This window comes from Megalobrama amblycephala, linkage group LG1, assembly GCF_018812025.1.
Source record: "Megalobrama amblycephala isolate DHTTF-2021 linkage group LG1, ASM1881202v1, whole genome shotgun sequence".
In the NCBI taxonomy this organism is placed as follows: Eukaryota; Metazoa; Chordata; class Actinopteri; order Cypriniformes; family Xenocyprididae; genus Megalobrama; species Megalobrama amblycephala.
In genome coordinates, this window is record NC_063044.1 from 59,362,658 (window position 1) to 59,377,042 (window position 14,385).

A 14,385-nucleotide genomic window follows, 5' to 3' on the forward strand; every position below is an offset into this window, starting at 1 on the left:
ATATGAATTTAAATCTCTATTTATCATTAAAATCATGGCTTGAATGAAATCTGTGTAAAACGCCTAAACTGTACTCTCTGTATTCTCTGCCGAGAGCAGGAATTCAAGAGGCCCTGAGACAACACTTAGTTTATGATCAGGGAGGAGAAAAAGCCACCTATGAAACAAGACAATACATGATTGGCCAGAACTCCTCAAAGAGGTTGAACCAAACACCTAGGTTAAATAGTCAGATCATTAAGACAAATTGAGTGTAATTCAAAAGAACAAAGAAGAAGAATATGGCTTAAGACAAAGAACAGACGATGAAGGGCAGACAAGCAGCTCATTCAAGCCATCCAACTTTTACTCACATTTCTTTTCTTTTACTTTAACTTTCCTTTCTTTTTACGTCTAGAGTCTCGTGTTCTAAGTTAAGTTTTTCCGCAAAGTTAAACCAACAACTCTTTTGTCACCTCAACTCCAAACTTCAGCCACCAGAGACTCCATTTGTTTGCCAGCACATCAATCCGGACCCGAAAGGACCTGCAACAAACCAACTAACTCGGGAAATCCCTTTACTCCAAGCTAAGGATGCTGCCAAGGAAATCCGCTGTGACAGTTCGTATGTACCGGAAGAAGGAGGTGGGAACCGGCGAACGTTTAAACAAACTTTAATTCAAAATAAACACATACAAAACAAAAGTAAAATGTTTGAAACATAACAAAACATAAAATAAAGTCCAGGCCTGGTCCTCTCTCATCCTTCACTGTCGTCACTCTCGTCCTTCACTGTCGCGCCGTTCCCTCACGGCTCTCGCCCGTCCTGCTCGTCATATCCGCATTCAAAGCAAGTACCTCCAGATTCTAAAGCTGAACTGGTGCATTAAATGAATCATGGTTTGTTCAGGTCAGGTCTTAGGAAATGCATATTTTGCTAGAAATCAGGCTCATCATTTCATCCTCTTTTAAAACTCTTTCCTTCTCACTTCCTTTCTTTCTGCAACTTGAATATTTGTGTGTGTTTGTGTTAGATATTAGTTTGTGTTAGAATAATCAATAAAGTCTCTTGTAGATTTTTAAAAGGAAGTGTCTTGCATTAAGTGATTACAATTGAATGTCTTAAACTGTCGATCTAATTGTTACCGTGATACTAAACAGTGTTTTCACGATAGTTGGATATTCATTTCCACTACAAGAGCTTAGTGACTTTTAAAATTCCCTATAAATTAATAATTTCATTTGAGCTGATTTGTCTTACACTAAGGACTTCATTTGGACAACTTTATAGGTGATTTTCTCAATATTTTGATTTTTTTGCACCCTCAGATTCCAGATTTTCAAATAGTTGTATCTCGGCCAAATATTATCCTATCCTAACAAACCATACATCAATGGAAAACTTATTTATTGACTGGTTTTGTGGTCCAGGGTCACATATTATAAAGTCTAGCCTAGGTTCTCAGATACTGTGATTTCCTCCTCACGCCACTGAATTCACCATTAACTATTCACCTGAACTGTTTATGATGTTTTATATGGTATCATTGTAATCCTTGACCATCAAAACATCACCTTTTCTGTGTTATCATGTTTGATTCAGAAGATATGATACAAAATACATAATTTGGTTATGGCGGAAAGTAAAATGGTCGCCATGGTGACCACAAGGCTTTTTTATGATGGATGGATTTCTGAAAATGTTCAGGGCCCCAAACTGTACAAGTGTACCAAATTGCATGCTTTTATGAAAAAGTGAACATTTCACCTCACATTTTGCACATAGCACCTGAACTAATACAAAAATTGAAAACGCCGTCTTGGCATTGTCGTGTGGACTGGGCAATCCGTATATTTTCTGAAACGATGATGTCATCACCCCATGTGTCGACCCTAGTCAGAAGCACTAACAGCACAAAACAGCACCAACAACAGCAATAGCAGATTCTACATGCTTGAGTTCGTGCTGCAGAAGCTACTGAGCCAAAATAAAGTGTTATTTCTAAGCTTTGCTAAAGTTTGTATTCAGCGCGCAAGGTTTATGCGCATGCTCCAAGTCTTCTTCGCTGCTTTAAGTGCATTTCTGCGGCAGAATTACAGCGCCACATAATGGTCTGGCATGTATACTACATCATTTTGAGTCGTTTCAGTGGTTTCGTGTGGACGCAGATATTTTTTGAGACGAGGAAAAAAAAAGATCGGTTTAGGGTAATCGGCTTCTCAGAGGTTACTCAACGTGTTTTATTATGACAAGTTTCAAAAATAACGAATGAAATGATAGAAATAATGTCTCTTCTGTATTAGAAAAATAAAAAAAATAATAAATAACTAAAAAAAATACTTCTGCTATATTAGCAATCCAAGTTTAACAAAAATAGCTCTCACAAACTTACAAAAACTAACTAACAAAAAATATCTATATCTTTAGTTTTCTTCTTCATCCTCGTTTTCCTCTTCTTCATCCTGTTTTTCTTCCTCATCCTCCTCATTTGCCCATTTATATTTTGCTGTAGAGCTGATCTTTCCCAGCAGTTTTTTGTTGCTTAACAAATAAGCATGAAAGTTATAAAGAAATTTACATAGGCTGATAAGCTGTTACATCGCAAGGGACAAAGGAAGAGCTGAACTCATTGTAGACGATAGCTGAAGGTTGCTCTGCTGTTACACGAAGTATCCGTTATTCAGTTACAGACGACTGCAAAAATCAACCTAGAAGTAAACAACTGTAGTTTAGGCATAAGTCAGCTGCGACGCTGAGAATATAGTTACCTTTATGGAATAATCCACTAATGTCTTGAGATACAATGTGAACTAATATTCTCAGCTGCACGTGCAATCGCGCATGTCTGTGAAACTATATTATATTAATGTATGCTCCGCCTTCGGAAACCGAAAATCTCGTCACACTGGTCAATTTAATGGCCCAATGAAAACAATGAAAACCAGGACATTTTCATCACTTTATAAAAAACAACCAGGACGGCCAGGACAGTACGTGAAAACAGGACATGTCCTGGGAAAACAGGACATGTCCTGGGAAAACAGGACATGTCCTGGGAAAACAGGACATGTCCTGGGAAAACAGGACATGTCCTGGGAAAACAGGACATGTCCTGGGAAAAGAGGACATGTCCTGGGAAAACAGGACGTTTGGTCACCTTACCAAACAAGTGTTAATTCACTTGCACTGGCATAAAACATATTTTCATATAATCATTCTGAGTGAACTGAGTGCAGGGAAGAATGGGTAAAGGGACTAAAGTAGAGGAGAAGACACAAATATGAAGGAAGGACAGGAGGGAAGGAAGCTTTCCCACATGTATCTCAGGAGATCAAAGCATCTGAGGTTCCTTCACCCTTACATAGTGTACAAGTCATATGGACTAGTGTCCAGACCCTTTTCACAGACTGTGATGACGCGTTTCCAGTTACCACTATCACAAATCAAGAAATTTCTGTCATTAATTACACACCCTCATGTCATTCCACACCCGTAAAACCTTTGTTCATCTTCAGAACACAAATTAAGATATTTTTGATGAAATCCTAGAAGTATATGACTCGTCCATAGACAGCAATATAATCAACACTTTCAAGGTCCAGAAAGGTACTAAAGACATTGTTAAAACAGTCCACGTGACTGCAGTGGTTCAACCTTAATTTCATGAAGTGGCGAGAATACTTTTTGTGCGCAAAAACAAAACAAAAGTAACAACTTCATTCAACGACCTCTTCTCTTCCCTTCCCTGTCATTATCCTTACACAGTTGCCGCAATAAGCACAGTGAAGGCTTCCGTGTTTACGTCCGAATGCCAGCTCAGTATAGAGAATGAGTAGTTACGTCAAAATGTTTTCACTCCATACTACATTTCGGTAAGGCCAAAGACTATAGAATAACACAAGACGTGTCACTCGTATTGTTTTGAATGGGAGAAAGTGTAACGCGCAATATGGCGGAATAAGTCCCGCCTTCTAAATAAGAGCCAATCGCCAACTGGTAAAGTCATCGCGTCACTGCAGCGGCCATTGGAATCACCGGTTTCTATAGAAACAGTCAGACACGCGTCTAGGACTGCGCATGCGCATTAGCTTGATCCAGCCTGAAAAATTAATTTTTTTGTCATGATTCGAGCGTTTAGAAACTAAATGTATGAGCTGGTTGTTGTTAGATTTCATTGGTGATTTCAAATATGAAATTTAATCGTAAGGTTGGCGAACAGTTTTGGAGAATTTGATGTTTCCCCATTCAAAGAGATTGCATGATGCCCAGGATGCCCGAGAGGCGTTTCAAAGATGGCCGCCAAGTGAAATGACTTGTCTTAAAGGGACTTTGGTAAGGCTTCACCATTTTAGAAGGACAGAGTTTTTCCTGCAAAGAGAATTACGATGCGGCCACCTCCGTCAAATTTCGTGTCGCCTCCGTCTGTCAAGTGTTGACAAAACTCAGACAGGCAGCCACATGCTCAGATACCCTTTTACCACAGTTCCGTTGCAGCTTTCCGGCCTGTGTCCATTCTCGAACCGTTCCGCCCATCCCCACTGCAGAAAATAGGGTTTCGTTGCTGCAAAGATCGCTTTTACTCCAGGCATACAACTTGCTGGCCTCGAATGGAGCCGCTCAGGACATTCTGTGCGGATCGTGGTTATATCCGCATCAGATAATCCGCTGGGTTGGGCCGGCCAAGTAATACAAAATAACATTCCAAGTAATTGCGGGTGGGTCGCAGGTGGATGAGAGATAAATCATTAATGTGTTGATTTTAATAAAGACACGGAACAGCAGATAAGCAGATTTGTGTGATGTTAGAGCTGATCCACACATCTCTAGTGCACAAGCCCTATAGAGTCCCCTTTAAAGTTCATGTACAAGACTATTTCTTTGTTCAGTTTGCACACTGAACATGGGTTGGAGCTCTTAATTTTGAACTCTCAAAGTGCACCAGATTAATTATTTTATCTTTAAAATGTACTAAATTTTCTTCCGGAGTAGCATGCCCCGGAAATGGAGAAGGAGGAAGCGAAAGGAAAAGGGCTCTATCGGGAGAGACTAAATAACACCGCCAAGCACCACTATTTAGAGAAACTGCTTGACATCAACAGCATCGAGCCATACGACCTGCCAGCTACAGAATGGATGAAAGACCCAGAAGCACTACCCTGAATGACATTATTAAGTTAGTGATGAAGCCTTCCCAAAGCCCTGTGTATATTTTGCCAACATCTCTGTAAATGAAATCCATTAGATCTATTGGTCCGTGTTTGGTCTCAATAATAAATCTATCTCTTAGACTGGTCCATGTTCCTATATGTTTTAAACATGCTGTTGTAATCTGGATGTAACATCATTTAACAATTATAGGCCTATTTCTAAATTGCCTTTTATCTCTTTCATATCCATAGGATCTTTCACGTCAAATTCTGTTTCTTTGTCCTGTGGTGTGCCACAAGGTTCTGTGCTCGACGCCATGCTTTTTAATCTGTTTATGCTTCCTCTTGGCAAGATTATTAGCAGTTTCTCTTTTAGTCCTGATAGACTAGATAAACTGTCTCTTTTGCAGGAATGTTTAGTCTCCATTAACAAATGGACGGCAGACAATTTTCTGCAACTTAATACAGATAAAACTGAGGTGTTGCTTATTGCCCAAGACAACATTAACCCTCAGATTAGGCAGGTCATTGGTGGTCTATCATCCTCTGACTGCAGTGACATCAGAAACAGATTTTTAACAGATCAATGTATTTTAACAGTCATGTAGTTTGTTGGAAGTCTGTAGTTCGTTCCTGTTTTTTCTGCACCCTCTTATATACAGAATCTAATGCACGCACATACCCCTGGTCAGTCCCTGAGGTCTTCAGGCCAAGACCTTTTAACTATTCCCAGAAGTCATCTTAAAGGTCCCGTTTTTCGTGGTTTTTTGAAGCTTTGATTGTGTTTATAGTGTGCAATATAACATGTGTTCATGTTTCGCGTGTAAAAAAACACAGTATTTTTCACATAATTTACTTATCTGTATACCGCTGTTTCCACTGTCATAAAAACGGGCTGATGACTTCCTTGTTCTATGAAGTCCCTCCTTCAGAAATACGTAACGAGTTCTGATTGTGCCAGCGGTTCCTGTGTTGTGATTCGACAGCAGTTTAGCGCATCTTGCCCGGAAAGGTCACGCCTCTTACCATAACGTGGAGATGCATGCGCTCAGTGTTATTGTAAACATGTCTTTAATTTTATCCTATCAATTTGAGCCGGAATCAGACCCGGTGATTGGACTGCGGGATGAAAATAACAGCGTTTCGATGATATGGCGACAAACACACTCTACAAACGCAACTCTTGTGTATTCCTGTGGGCGGAGGTTAGTCAAAAAACTGTTTTAGTGACGTCATTAAAGAAGGAAGTAGAGGATGTAGTCCAAACTGGCCGTTCGATGTAGGCGACTTCTGTTAAATAAAATATCTCGCTTGGCATTGAACTTTGAGCTTTAACATTTTACAGATTTTATTTATACTCTAACAACAACATTACACACTAACTAAAGTTTGAAACATGGGATCATGAAGAATGGGACCTTTAAGACAAGAGGTGATCCTGCCTTCTGTCTCCAAGGCTCTGGAACTCTCTTCCTTTAACGTTGAGAACTATGGGTTCTGTGGAGTCTTTTAAAAAACATCTAAAGAAACATCTTTTTGGACAAGCTTTTAATAAACAATATGATTTGCCTGTTATTAAATTTGTATTGATGGTATTTGTAGAGTATATTAATGCATATTTATTTTATTTGTTGAAGTTATTTTTATTGTAAAGCACTTTTTGACCCCTCCTTGTCTGTGAAAGGTGCTATATAAATAAACTTTACTTGCTTACTTACTGACATCGTGGTTTACCTGGTTTATAAGATATCGGTGCAGTGCCTACACAATGCACAATGACTTAAAGCGTCTGAACTCTTGCATTGTGTAGGCACCACACCAATACCATATAAACCAGGTAAACCACGATATCAGTAAGTAAGTAAGTAAAGTTTATTTGTATAGCACCTTTCACAGCAAGGAGGGCTCACAAAGTGCTTTACCAGGTAATTGAGGATGTCATGGTATGTGAGAGGTGGTAGTGCTTCTGGGTCTTTCGTCCATTCTGTAGCTGGCAGGTCGTATGGCTCGATGCTGTTGATGTTAGGCAGTTTCTCTAAATAGCGCTGCTTTGGTGGTGTTATTTAGTCTCTCCCGATACAGCCTCTTTCCTTTCACTTTCTTCTTCTTCATTTCTTTCCATGAAACTGTGGCGTACCACAAAAATGCAAACATATAACAAGCTGCTCTCTCTCTCGCGCTATTGCTGTTTCTCTCGGTCCCACTTTCGAAGTAACCATGGCAAAAGATAACGTATTCTTCTAATATGGTAATGCCTTACCGAAATGCAACGTGAGTGAAAATGCCATGACGTCACCTTCTCATTCTCTATTGGCCAAAGCTGCACACGTGATCAGCACAAACGCATGTGTGATGCTGACACAGGAGCCGGCCAATAATTAGTCGGCGTTCTGACGTAGAACCTGGAAGTGCTGAATGTAAACAGCGTATGAGAATGACACAGAAGAGAAGAAATTGGTGAATATAGTCATTATTTTTGTTCTGTTTTTGTATTCTCGCTGCTTCATAAAATGAAGGTTGATGCACTGCAGTCACGTCGACTGTTTTAACGATGTCTTTAGTACCTTTCTGGACCTTGAAAGTAGTGATTATATTTCTGTCTATGAGTCAGATAGCTCTTGGATTTCATCAAAAATATATTTTTGTGCTCTAAAGATTAACAAAGGTTTTTCGGGTGTAGAATGACATGAGGGTGAGGAATTAATTAATCGGCCAGAGCCTCTGAGCTCAGTAAAGCTTTGGTTTCCTTCTAATCACTAACCATTTCTCCACTTAATCTCCACTCTGTGCTCTCGTGTCTCTGGACCAGAGCAGACTGTGCTGCGGTGGTTCACGTGACACTAAAGCGGACTTCATTCACATCAATGGAAAGCATATTTACACTGTCTGAATCATTCCCTATCCTCTATATAGTGCACTATGTGCCATTCATCATGTAGAAACTAGTAAATGTGTGAACAAGTGACCGATTTCAGCCGCATTTTCTGTTTATAGTGTAGGTGGGGCGGGACTTCAGATTCTAGAGAGCATTTGATTGGACAGAAGATTTGATGAGAAGCTGAAGCGTGATGTGATGTCATGAAAATCCATGATCCGTTTTAGCGGAAGTGAGAGACTGTAAGTTTTGAATCCTTATATCTCCTAAATGCAAATTTTGTCATTGTTTGGGAACACAGCAGTTTACTTATACCATTAAATCTAACAAATTAATAGTAAAAGCTAAAAAAAAAATTAAATTTTGATTGCTTTAGTGCTGCTGTAAGGGTTTTTCTAATACAACGGCTGAGGGAGTGATGGCAAATTTTACATATTTCTCTCTTCTGACTGCTGTAACCAATCTCTCTATATTTTTTTTTGTCTTTTAGAAAGTCATGGAAGCAAATGGAAATAACAAAAATTATATTTGCTGACAGACTCAGTCACCACTATTCACTTTCAATAATTTTCAGTCAACAAATGTGAATGGTGAGTCTGTCAGCATCTCCTTTTGTGTTTTGCAGAAGAAAGGTAAGTCATACAGGTTTGTAACAAACCTGTAAATGATTACAGTATTTTCATTTTCGGATGAACTATCCCTTTAAATGTGCACTTTTGTTGCACTACAGTTGAAACGCATTGGTAACAGTGCTCGTTTACTGTAACACCTGACTTCCCATGAGGTTAATGATTATATCTGGGACCTGCTTCGAGTCAAAGCTGTTACCTGAAGCAAAAGTTGTTGATACAGCTCTTCTTGCTGCTTCTGCTCCAGTTCAACACCGAGGAGAGACGCGTCCGTTTCCATGACTACACACACGAACGGATAAAACAAATTAGCAGCACATAAAACACAAACGTTAAGTATGTAATTTCAACAGTTGTCTACCCAAGCTGTTACGGAGAGCGACATAAAAAAAAGCATTGCTAAACTGCTAACTTATGAAGATGAACTTAAAGCTCACGTTACCGACACGCTTACAGCTGGAGAACAAGTAGATATAAAAGCATACAGCATGTTTACAGCATGATATACTCACTGAGCGCCTCGGGCATGCGATAAGAGGGAGCGTAATCTTCACATGTGTGTTTAGCATAACGAAACAAGGGCCTTTCTTGTGAGTGTGTCAAAATAAAAGTACCCACAAAACGACGTAAGCAGCTGTGTGCTGCGCTTACAGGATTAACGTTAGTTCACTTTCAAATTAAAATTTCCTGATAATTTACTCACCCCCATGTCATCCAAGATGTTCATGTCCTTTTTTCTTCAGTCGAAAATAAATTAAGGTTTTTTTTCTTTTCGACTGAAGAAAGAAAGAGTAAATTATCAGGAAAATTTTGTTTAAAAGTGGACTAATCCTTTAATTCAGGTAGATGTCTGATTTTATTAAATAAAAAGTAATAAACAAACAATAACTGTTCAACACTTTTTATGGCCAGATTTCAAGGGATAGTTGGTCAGTTTTAAATTTTTCTTTCTTTCTTTCTTTCTTTCTTTCTTTGTGAACCCAAAAGCAATTTTACATGAGAATATGGAGTTAAAATATAATATAATATAATATAATATAATATGGTAGGAAACAAACTCATAACTACATCTTGGTAATAAAGACAAAGAAAATGTAAATGTCATTCGTATTTTTAATGAGAACTTTTTAGTGCCATTAAATGAGGTACAATATACACATCATATTTCTTGTGTGCATTTTGCACTTGCCAGAGCCACTTTTACACACACAGAAGCATCAATAAAAAATCAATAAAATACAATAAACATTCTGAGATACCCAGAATGCCACACATAAATGCTCATTGTACCCTCTTACACACAAACATAGCAAAATATAAACATATTGCATAAAATAAACAATAAAATAACAAAAAACTGGTAAAAAGTCAGGATATAATAGTTGTATTATAGCAATAGCTTAACTGTAAATACTTTTCCTAGCCCTCGTTCCTTTCAAAAGAAACTCTGGCACAACCATTCAAGGCCTGATCACTGAAGGGTATAGATAATTTAATCCATATCATAACTAACAGGATCATCATAGTGCACATTGGGTTATTTACATTTGCATTCAATTATTTAGCATACACTTTTATCTAAAGCATCTTACAAATGGGAACTTCAAAAACCATGAGCAGAGGTACTTATTAGATTAAGGATAACAGTTACGGATGTACATTCAGGACAATCACATTCAGAAATGGAAACATGCACAGGCTGTGTGGACGTGTTTTGAGTACTATATAAACTTGTACTTGTTGTGATGTCAGCCACAAATTCAAAGACAGTTCGGTGCCATGCAGATGACTATAGAAAATGGAGAAAAACAATTACAGACAATCATCTGAAACAAGAAGGCAGGCTGTTTTCAAACACTGTTGATGGAAAGGAAAAAAAAAAACAGATTAGATATATGCATAACTTCTTGTTAAAATATAGTAGAGAGCAGCTTAAAAAAAGAGCAGCATACCAAAGCAGTAAAATGTCCGTTTACTGCAGGTTCTAAGAGAGAAAAAGAAGAAGAATGTGAGTAATCAATCATTCTTCTCTGTAATGTGTTGTGTGCATGGCGGATCATTGTAACCCTTTTTCAAAAGCTACAAAGGTGCTGTTACCTAAATCAGTTGTCTAACTCTTGAATCTGTAAGAGGCTCACCTCTCCATGTATATTTGTCTGTAACAAAAAAAAAAGAAAAGAAAGAGAAAAAAAGAAAAGTAAAGAAAAGAAAAGAAAAGATTTTTTTTTTTTTCTTTATTACCTAACAAAATTTGAATGGTCACTACTGAAGGCATTATGCTACTCATCACTGAAAAAACTGCTCTCATAAGACACAAATTTACTGGCTTAATTAATGGAAGTTCCTGGTAAGGTGGTGGACAAATCTAAAAAATAGTACATTCGTTCTTAAAAATAAATAAATAAATAAAAATAAAATACAGTAATACTATTAAAGATTGAAAGTTCAGCAACTCAAGGATTTCCAGTTAATTTTAATCAAATGTTTACTTTTTTTTTTTTTTTTCATTCTGAACAGGTACAGTAGCATTAAATGCTATAATGCATAAATACTCTGTATGTACTTGGGATCCTCTTTTATGTATTAGTTACGTAACTGAGAGGGATAAGTTGCCCTAATAATCAGATATGGCCAAACTGTTCCCCCAATATTTGATATTTCTGATGCTGCTTTGCTGTTCTTCAGTACGCGCTCTGTTTTTTGTTAAGATGACAAAAATTAAAGTAAGTTACATTTTTAGGGTGGTCAATGTCAAAATGATTGAGATAGCCAATCAAATAAAAAAAGGCAGGCTTTACTTTTCACAAAAGTCAAGCATGAATACCAGCACAATGCTTCCATTTTACAGTTTTTCTCAATCGCTTTGGCCCAATTCTCGAAAAAGGCTTTTATTTCTCAAAACAATAAGCTCACGTTTCTTGTTCACATCAGATTTGGATTTCTTATTGATTTAAACAATTTGCATGTGTTTTGTCACATGTGTGCAAAAAAAGTAAGTACAATTGTATTCAATTTGGACATCTAAATGCACATGGCTTGGTGATCAAAACTGAGTTGACTCTGAGTGAAACTGTCAAACTCTTCGTAACTTCTAAACATTCCTTCATGCATGTATATTCCATAAATACCTGTGAGACTGAATGTTTGTAATGTCTGCTGAATTGGCAAATGGCCTGCCATTGTAATGAAATAGGAATAACAATCTTACCAATCAACCAGTCAAAAATTGGAAGCATACAGTAGGCTATATGGAGTTTGCCCAGCACAATCAATCACTGCCATTTTTGAATAAGGAGGAACATCTAAATCACTAAACAGCAACGGCAGTTTGTTTTTGTAGAAATGTGTTACATACAAAACTGAAAATTCACAGTTGCTGGTTGTGGAAGAGCAAGATTTGTACGAGTCTTCCCCAAACACCACACAACAACAAGCAACTGTGAATTTTCAGTTTACATGTAACACATTTCTACGAGTATGTGCTGTACTATAAATAAAAATGTTCAGTCCCACTTTATATTAGGTGTCTTTAAATACTATGTACTAACATTTAAATGAATAATTGGTTATTTATTTACAGTGCCGTAGTTACATTGTAATTACTCAAATAAGTACTGAGTACTATTAATTAACTACATGTACTTACTATGGAGTTACAGGTAGGTTTAGGGTTTGGTTTAGGGTTAGTTACTTGTAATTATGCATAATTTACTGTTATTACTATAGTAAGTACACGTATAAGGTGTAACTACGGCACTGTAAAATAAAGTGTTACCGAATAATTTGATACAATGCACTTATTGTGTACATGTTTTTACATTGTACTTATATTTTAAAAATATCTGCATATGTAATTACATCTGTAATTAATTTCTGTAATTACATTCATAATTACACTCATTCATTACATTTGGTTACACATTATTTTAAGTGGCCTTTGTTACACTGTAATTATACATTTAAGTACTGAGTAATATTAGGGGTTAAGGGTTAGGATTAGGGTTTGGTTTGGTTTAGGGTTAGTTGCATGTAATTGACCCTTCGCCAGCAGTTTGATTGACAAGCGATCTAACCAATCATAACGCTGAATCTGCCATTTTGTCCGACAAAGCAGTCAGGAGTTAGAAGATTAACCTCAGTACTTAAACTTGTGTGTGTATTTACGTCTTTCCGCGATTTAAACAACATTCCTTCTGATGTTCATTCATGTTTATTTGATGCTATAAATTAACTAGTAGGAAGAGGTGATCGGTTTACGAGCCTCTTGAGCTGAGGCGCTACAGCAATCTGTCACGACACATTAAAGAGCCACAAAACGTTTTTTATTGTTCGAATTCGAGTTCGAGTTCTGTCCTCTTTGCTCCGCGATGTATTTTTCATTGCATGTGGCGTGACAGCGCCACGGCTTGTTGGACAAAGCAACAGTAACTAAGGGGGGCTTGTCTTTGCGAAGGGTCAATTATGCATAATTTATAGTTATTACTATAGTAACTACATGTAACATATGTAACAATGACACTGTAAAATAAAGTGTTACCTTACATTTTAACCCACCCTTAAACCTACCCATACCACTAAACCTGTCCCTAAACGTACCCGTATCCCAACTCAGTAGCAGCAAAAGTGTTTTGCAATACAATAAGTACACTGTACTTATTTTTTTTTATTTTGCTGAAATCTGTATCTAAAAAGCTCAGTGTCATACACAAGAGCATTCAGCTCGACAAAACTGACATTGTTGTGCAGTTTAGAAAACACTGTCAACTAAAAAGTGGTAAACACATGCAATTTGTATATAACAAATATTTCCATAGTGTACAAAACTTCTAAAGATTTGACCAGTATGGCTCACACAATGACAAAAACACTTTTTATTTTGGTGGCACTGGCCAATTTACTGACACAACAACTAGGTTTTGAAGCATGAATTAAATGTTTTGGGTAAGTTACTACATTTTTGATGTTTCAGCAAACAGTTGTGACAATTGCACTTACAGTTCAGAGAATGATGTTAGGGTTAGATTGTTTTGAAAAATGTGTCAAATTAGACCAAAAAAATATTATACATTAAAATTATATCACACAAGTCACATTGATGCATAGCCCATACCTGGCATTTCTTACGGTACTTTAACACCAACAGGAATAGAGCAACATTCAGCAGTAGAGAGAAAGTGAGAGCTCCAAAAAACATTTGAATGATACCTTGAAAAAAAAAGGAGAAATATTTTAGTTTACAAAGAGATTTGAAAGGAGAAAGAGAAGAATGGCAAGCAAAAACAATTGGTCAGAAAGACCCATAGCTCTCACACTTACTCCAGAGATTATGATTGCCATCTTTTAATGCTTGAACTGTAATAAAAGATGAGACCACACAAAAACATGAAATATAGAAGCCATTGTCAACTTAAAATGTGATATAGTGATGTGAGCATTCATGATCAATTTTAAAATGAGTGGTTGAATTGGTCTAATATGATTAATAGGGAAATTATTAATATTAGTTTTTTTTTTTTTTTTTTACAAAAATATTAGTAATTATTGCAAAGTACAAAATTATTAGTGATTAGTAAATTGCTATATTAGTGAGATTAGTAATTGGTGACAATGCACAAACTGTGGCAACTTTATTAGTGCACCTGTACACTAAATCAAATCAACCAATCATCAGCAAGTCAGTGAGTACAAGTATGTATACATGGACTTTAGAAAGGTACGAGTATGTATACATGGACTTTAGAAAGAGGACTAAAT

At 37.0% G+C, this 14,385-nt stretch overlaps 2 protein-coding genes across 11 annotated transcripts in view; both read right to left on the reverse strand.

Moving 5' to 3' along the window:
- Nucleotides 1-9,286, reverse strand: part of pih1d1 (PIH1 domain containing 1) — a 29,299-nt gene extending 20,013 nt beyond the window's left edge. Inside the window, exons 1-2 of one of the 2 annotated variants that reach the window (XM_048205374.1) lie at nucleotides 9,144-9,286; nucleotides 8,831-8,913 (exon numbers count right to left, since the gene is read on the reverse strand). In XM_048205374.1, coding sequence (XP_048061331.1) covers nucleotides 8,831-8,913; nucleotides 9,144-9,159 — 99 coding nt within the window. In that variant the 5' untranslated portion in view covers nucleotides 9,160-9,286. Of the gene's footprint in view, nucleotides 1-8,830; nucleotides 8,914-9,073 lie in introns of both variants that reach the window. The other variant, XM_048205366.1, reaches the window with a different exon arrangement.
- Nucleotides 9,287-9,726: 440 nt separating this feature from the next.
- LOC125277149 overlaps nucleotides 9,727-14,385 on the reverse strand; it is a 36,160-nt gene continuing 31,501 nt past the window's right edge. For 7 of the 9 annotated variants that reach the window (XM_048205454.1, XM_048205463.1, XM_048205445.1 and 4 more), the window contains 4 exons: nucleotides 13,948-13,983; nucleotides 13,742-13,836; nucleotides 10,770-10,787; nucleotides 9,727-10,420 (listed from right to left, as the gene is read on the reverse strand). In XM_048205454.1, coding sequence (XP_048061411.1) covers nucleotides 10,235-10,420; nucleotides 10,770-10,787; nucleotides 13,742-13,836; nucleotides 13,948-13,983 — 335 coding nt within the window. In that variant the 3' untranslated portion in view covers nucleotides 9,727-10,234. Of the gene's footprint in view, nucleotides 10,489-10,583; nucleotides 10,616-10,728; nucleotides 10,788-13,741; nucleotides 13,837-13,947; nucleotides 13,984-14,385 lie in introns of all 9 variants that reach the window. The other 2 variants (XM_048205497.1, XM_048205506.1) reach the window with 2 other exon arrangements.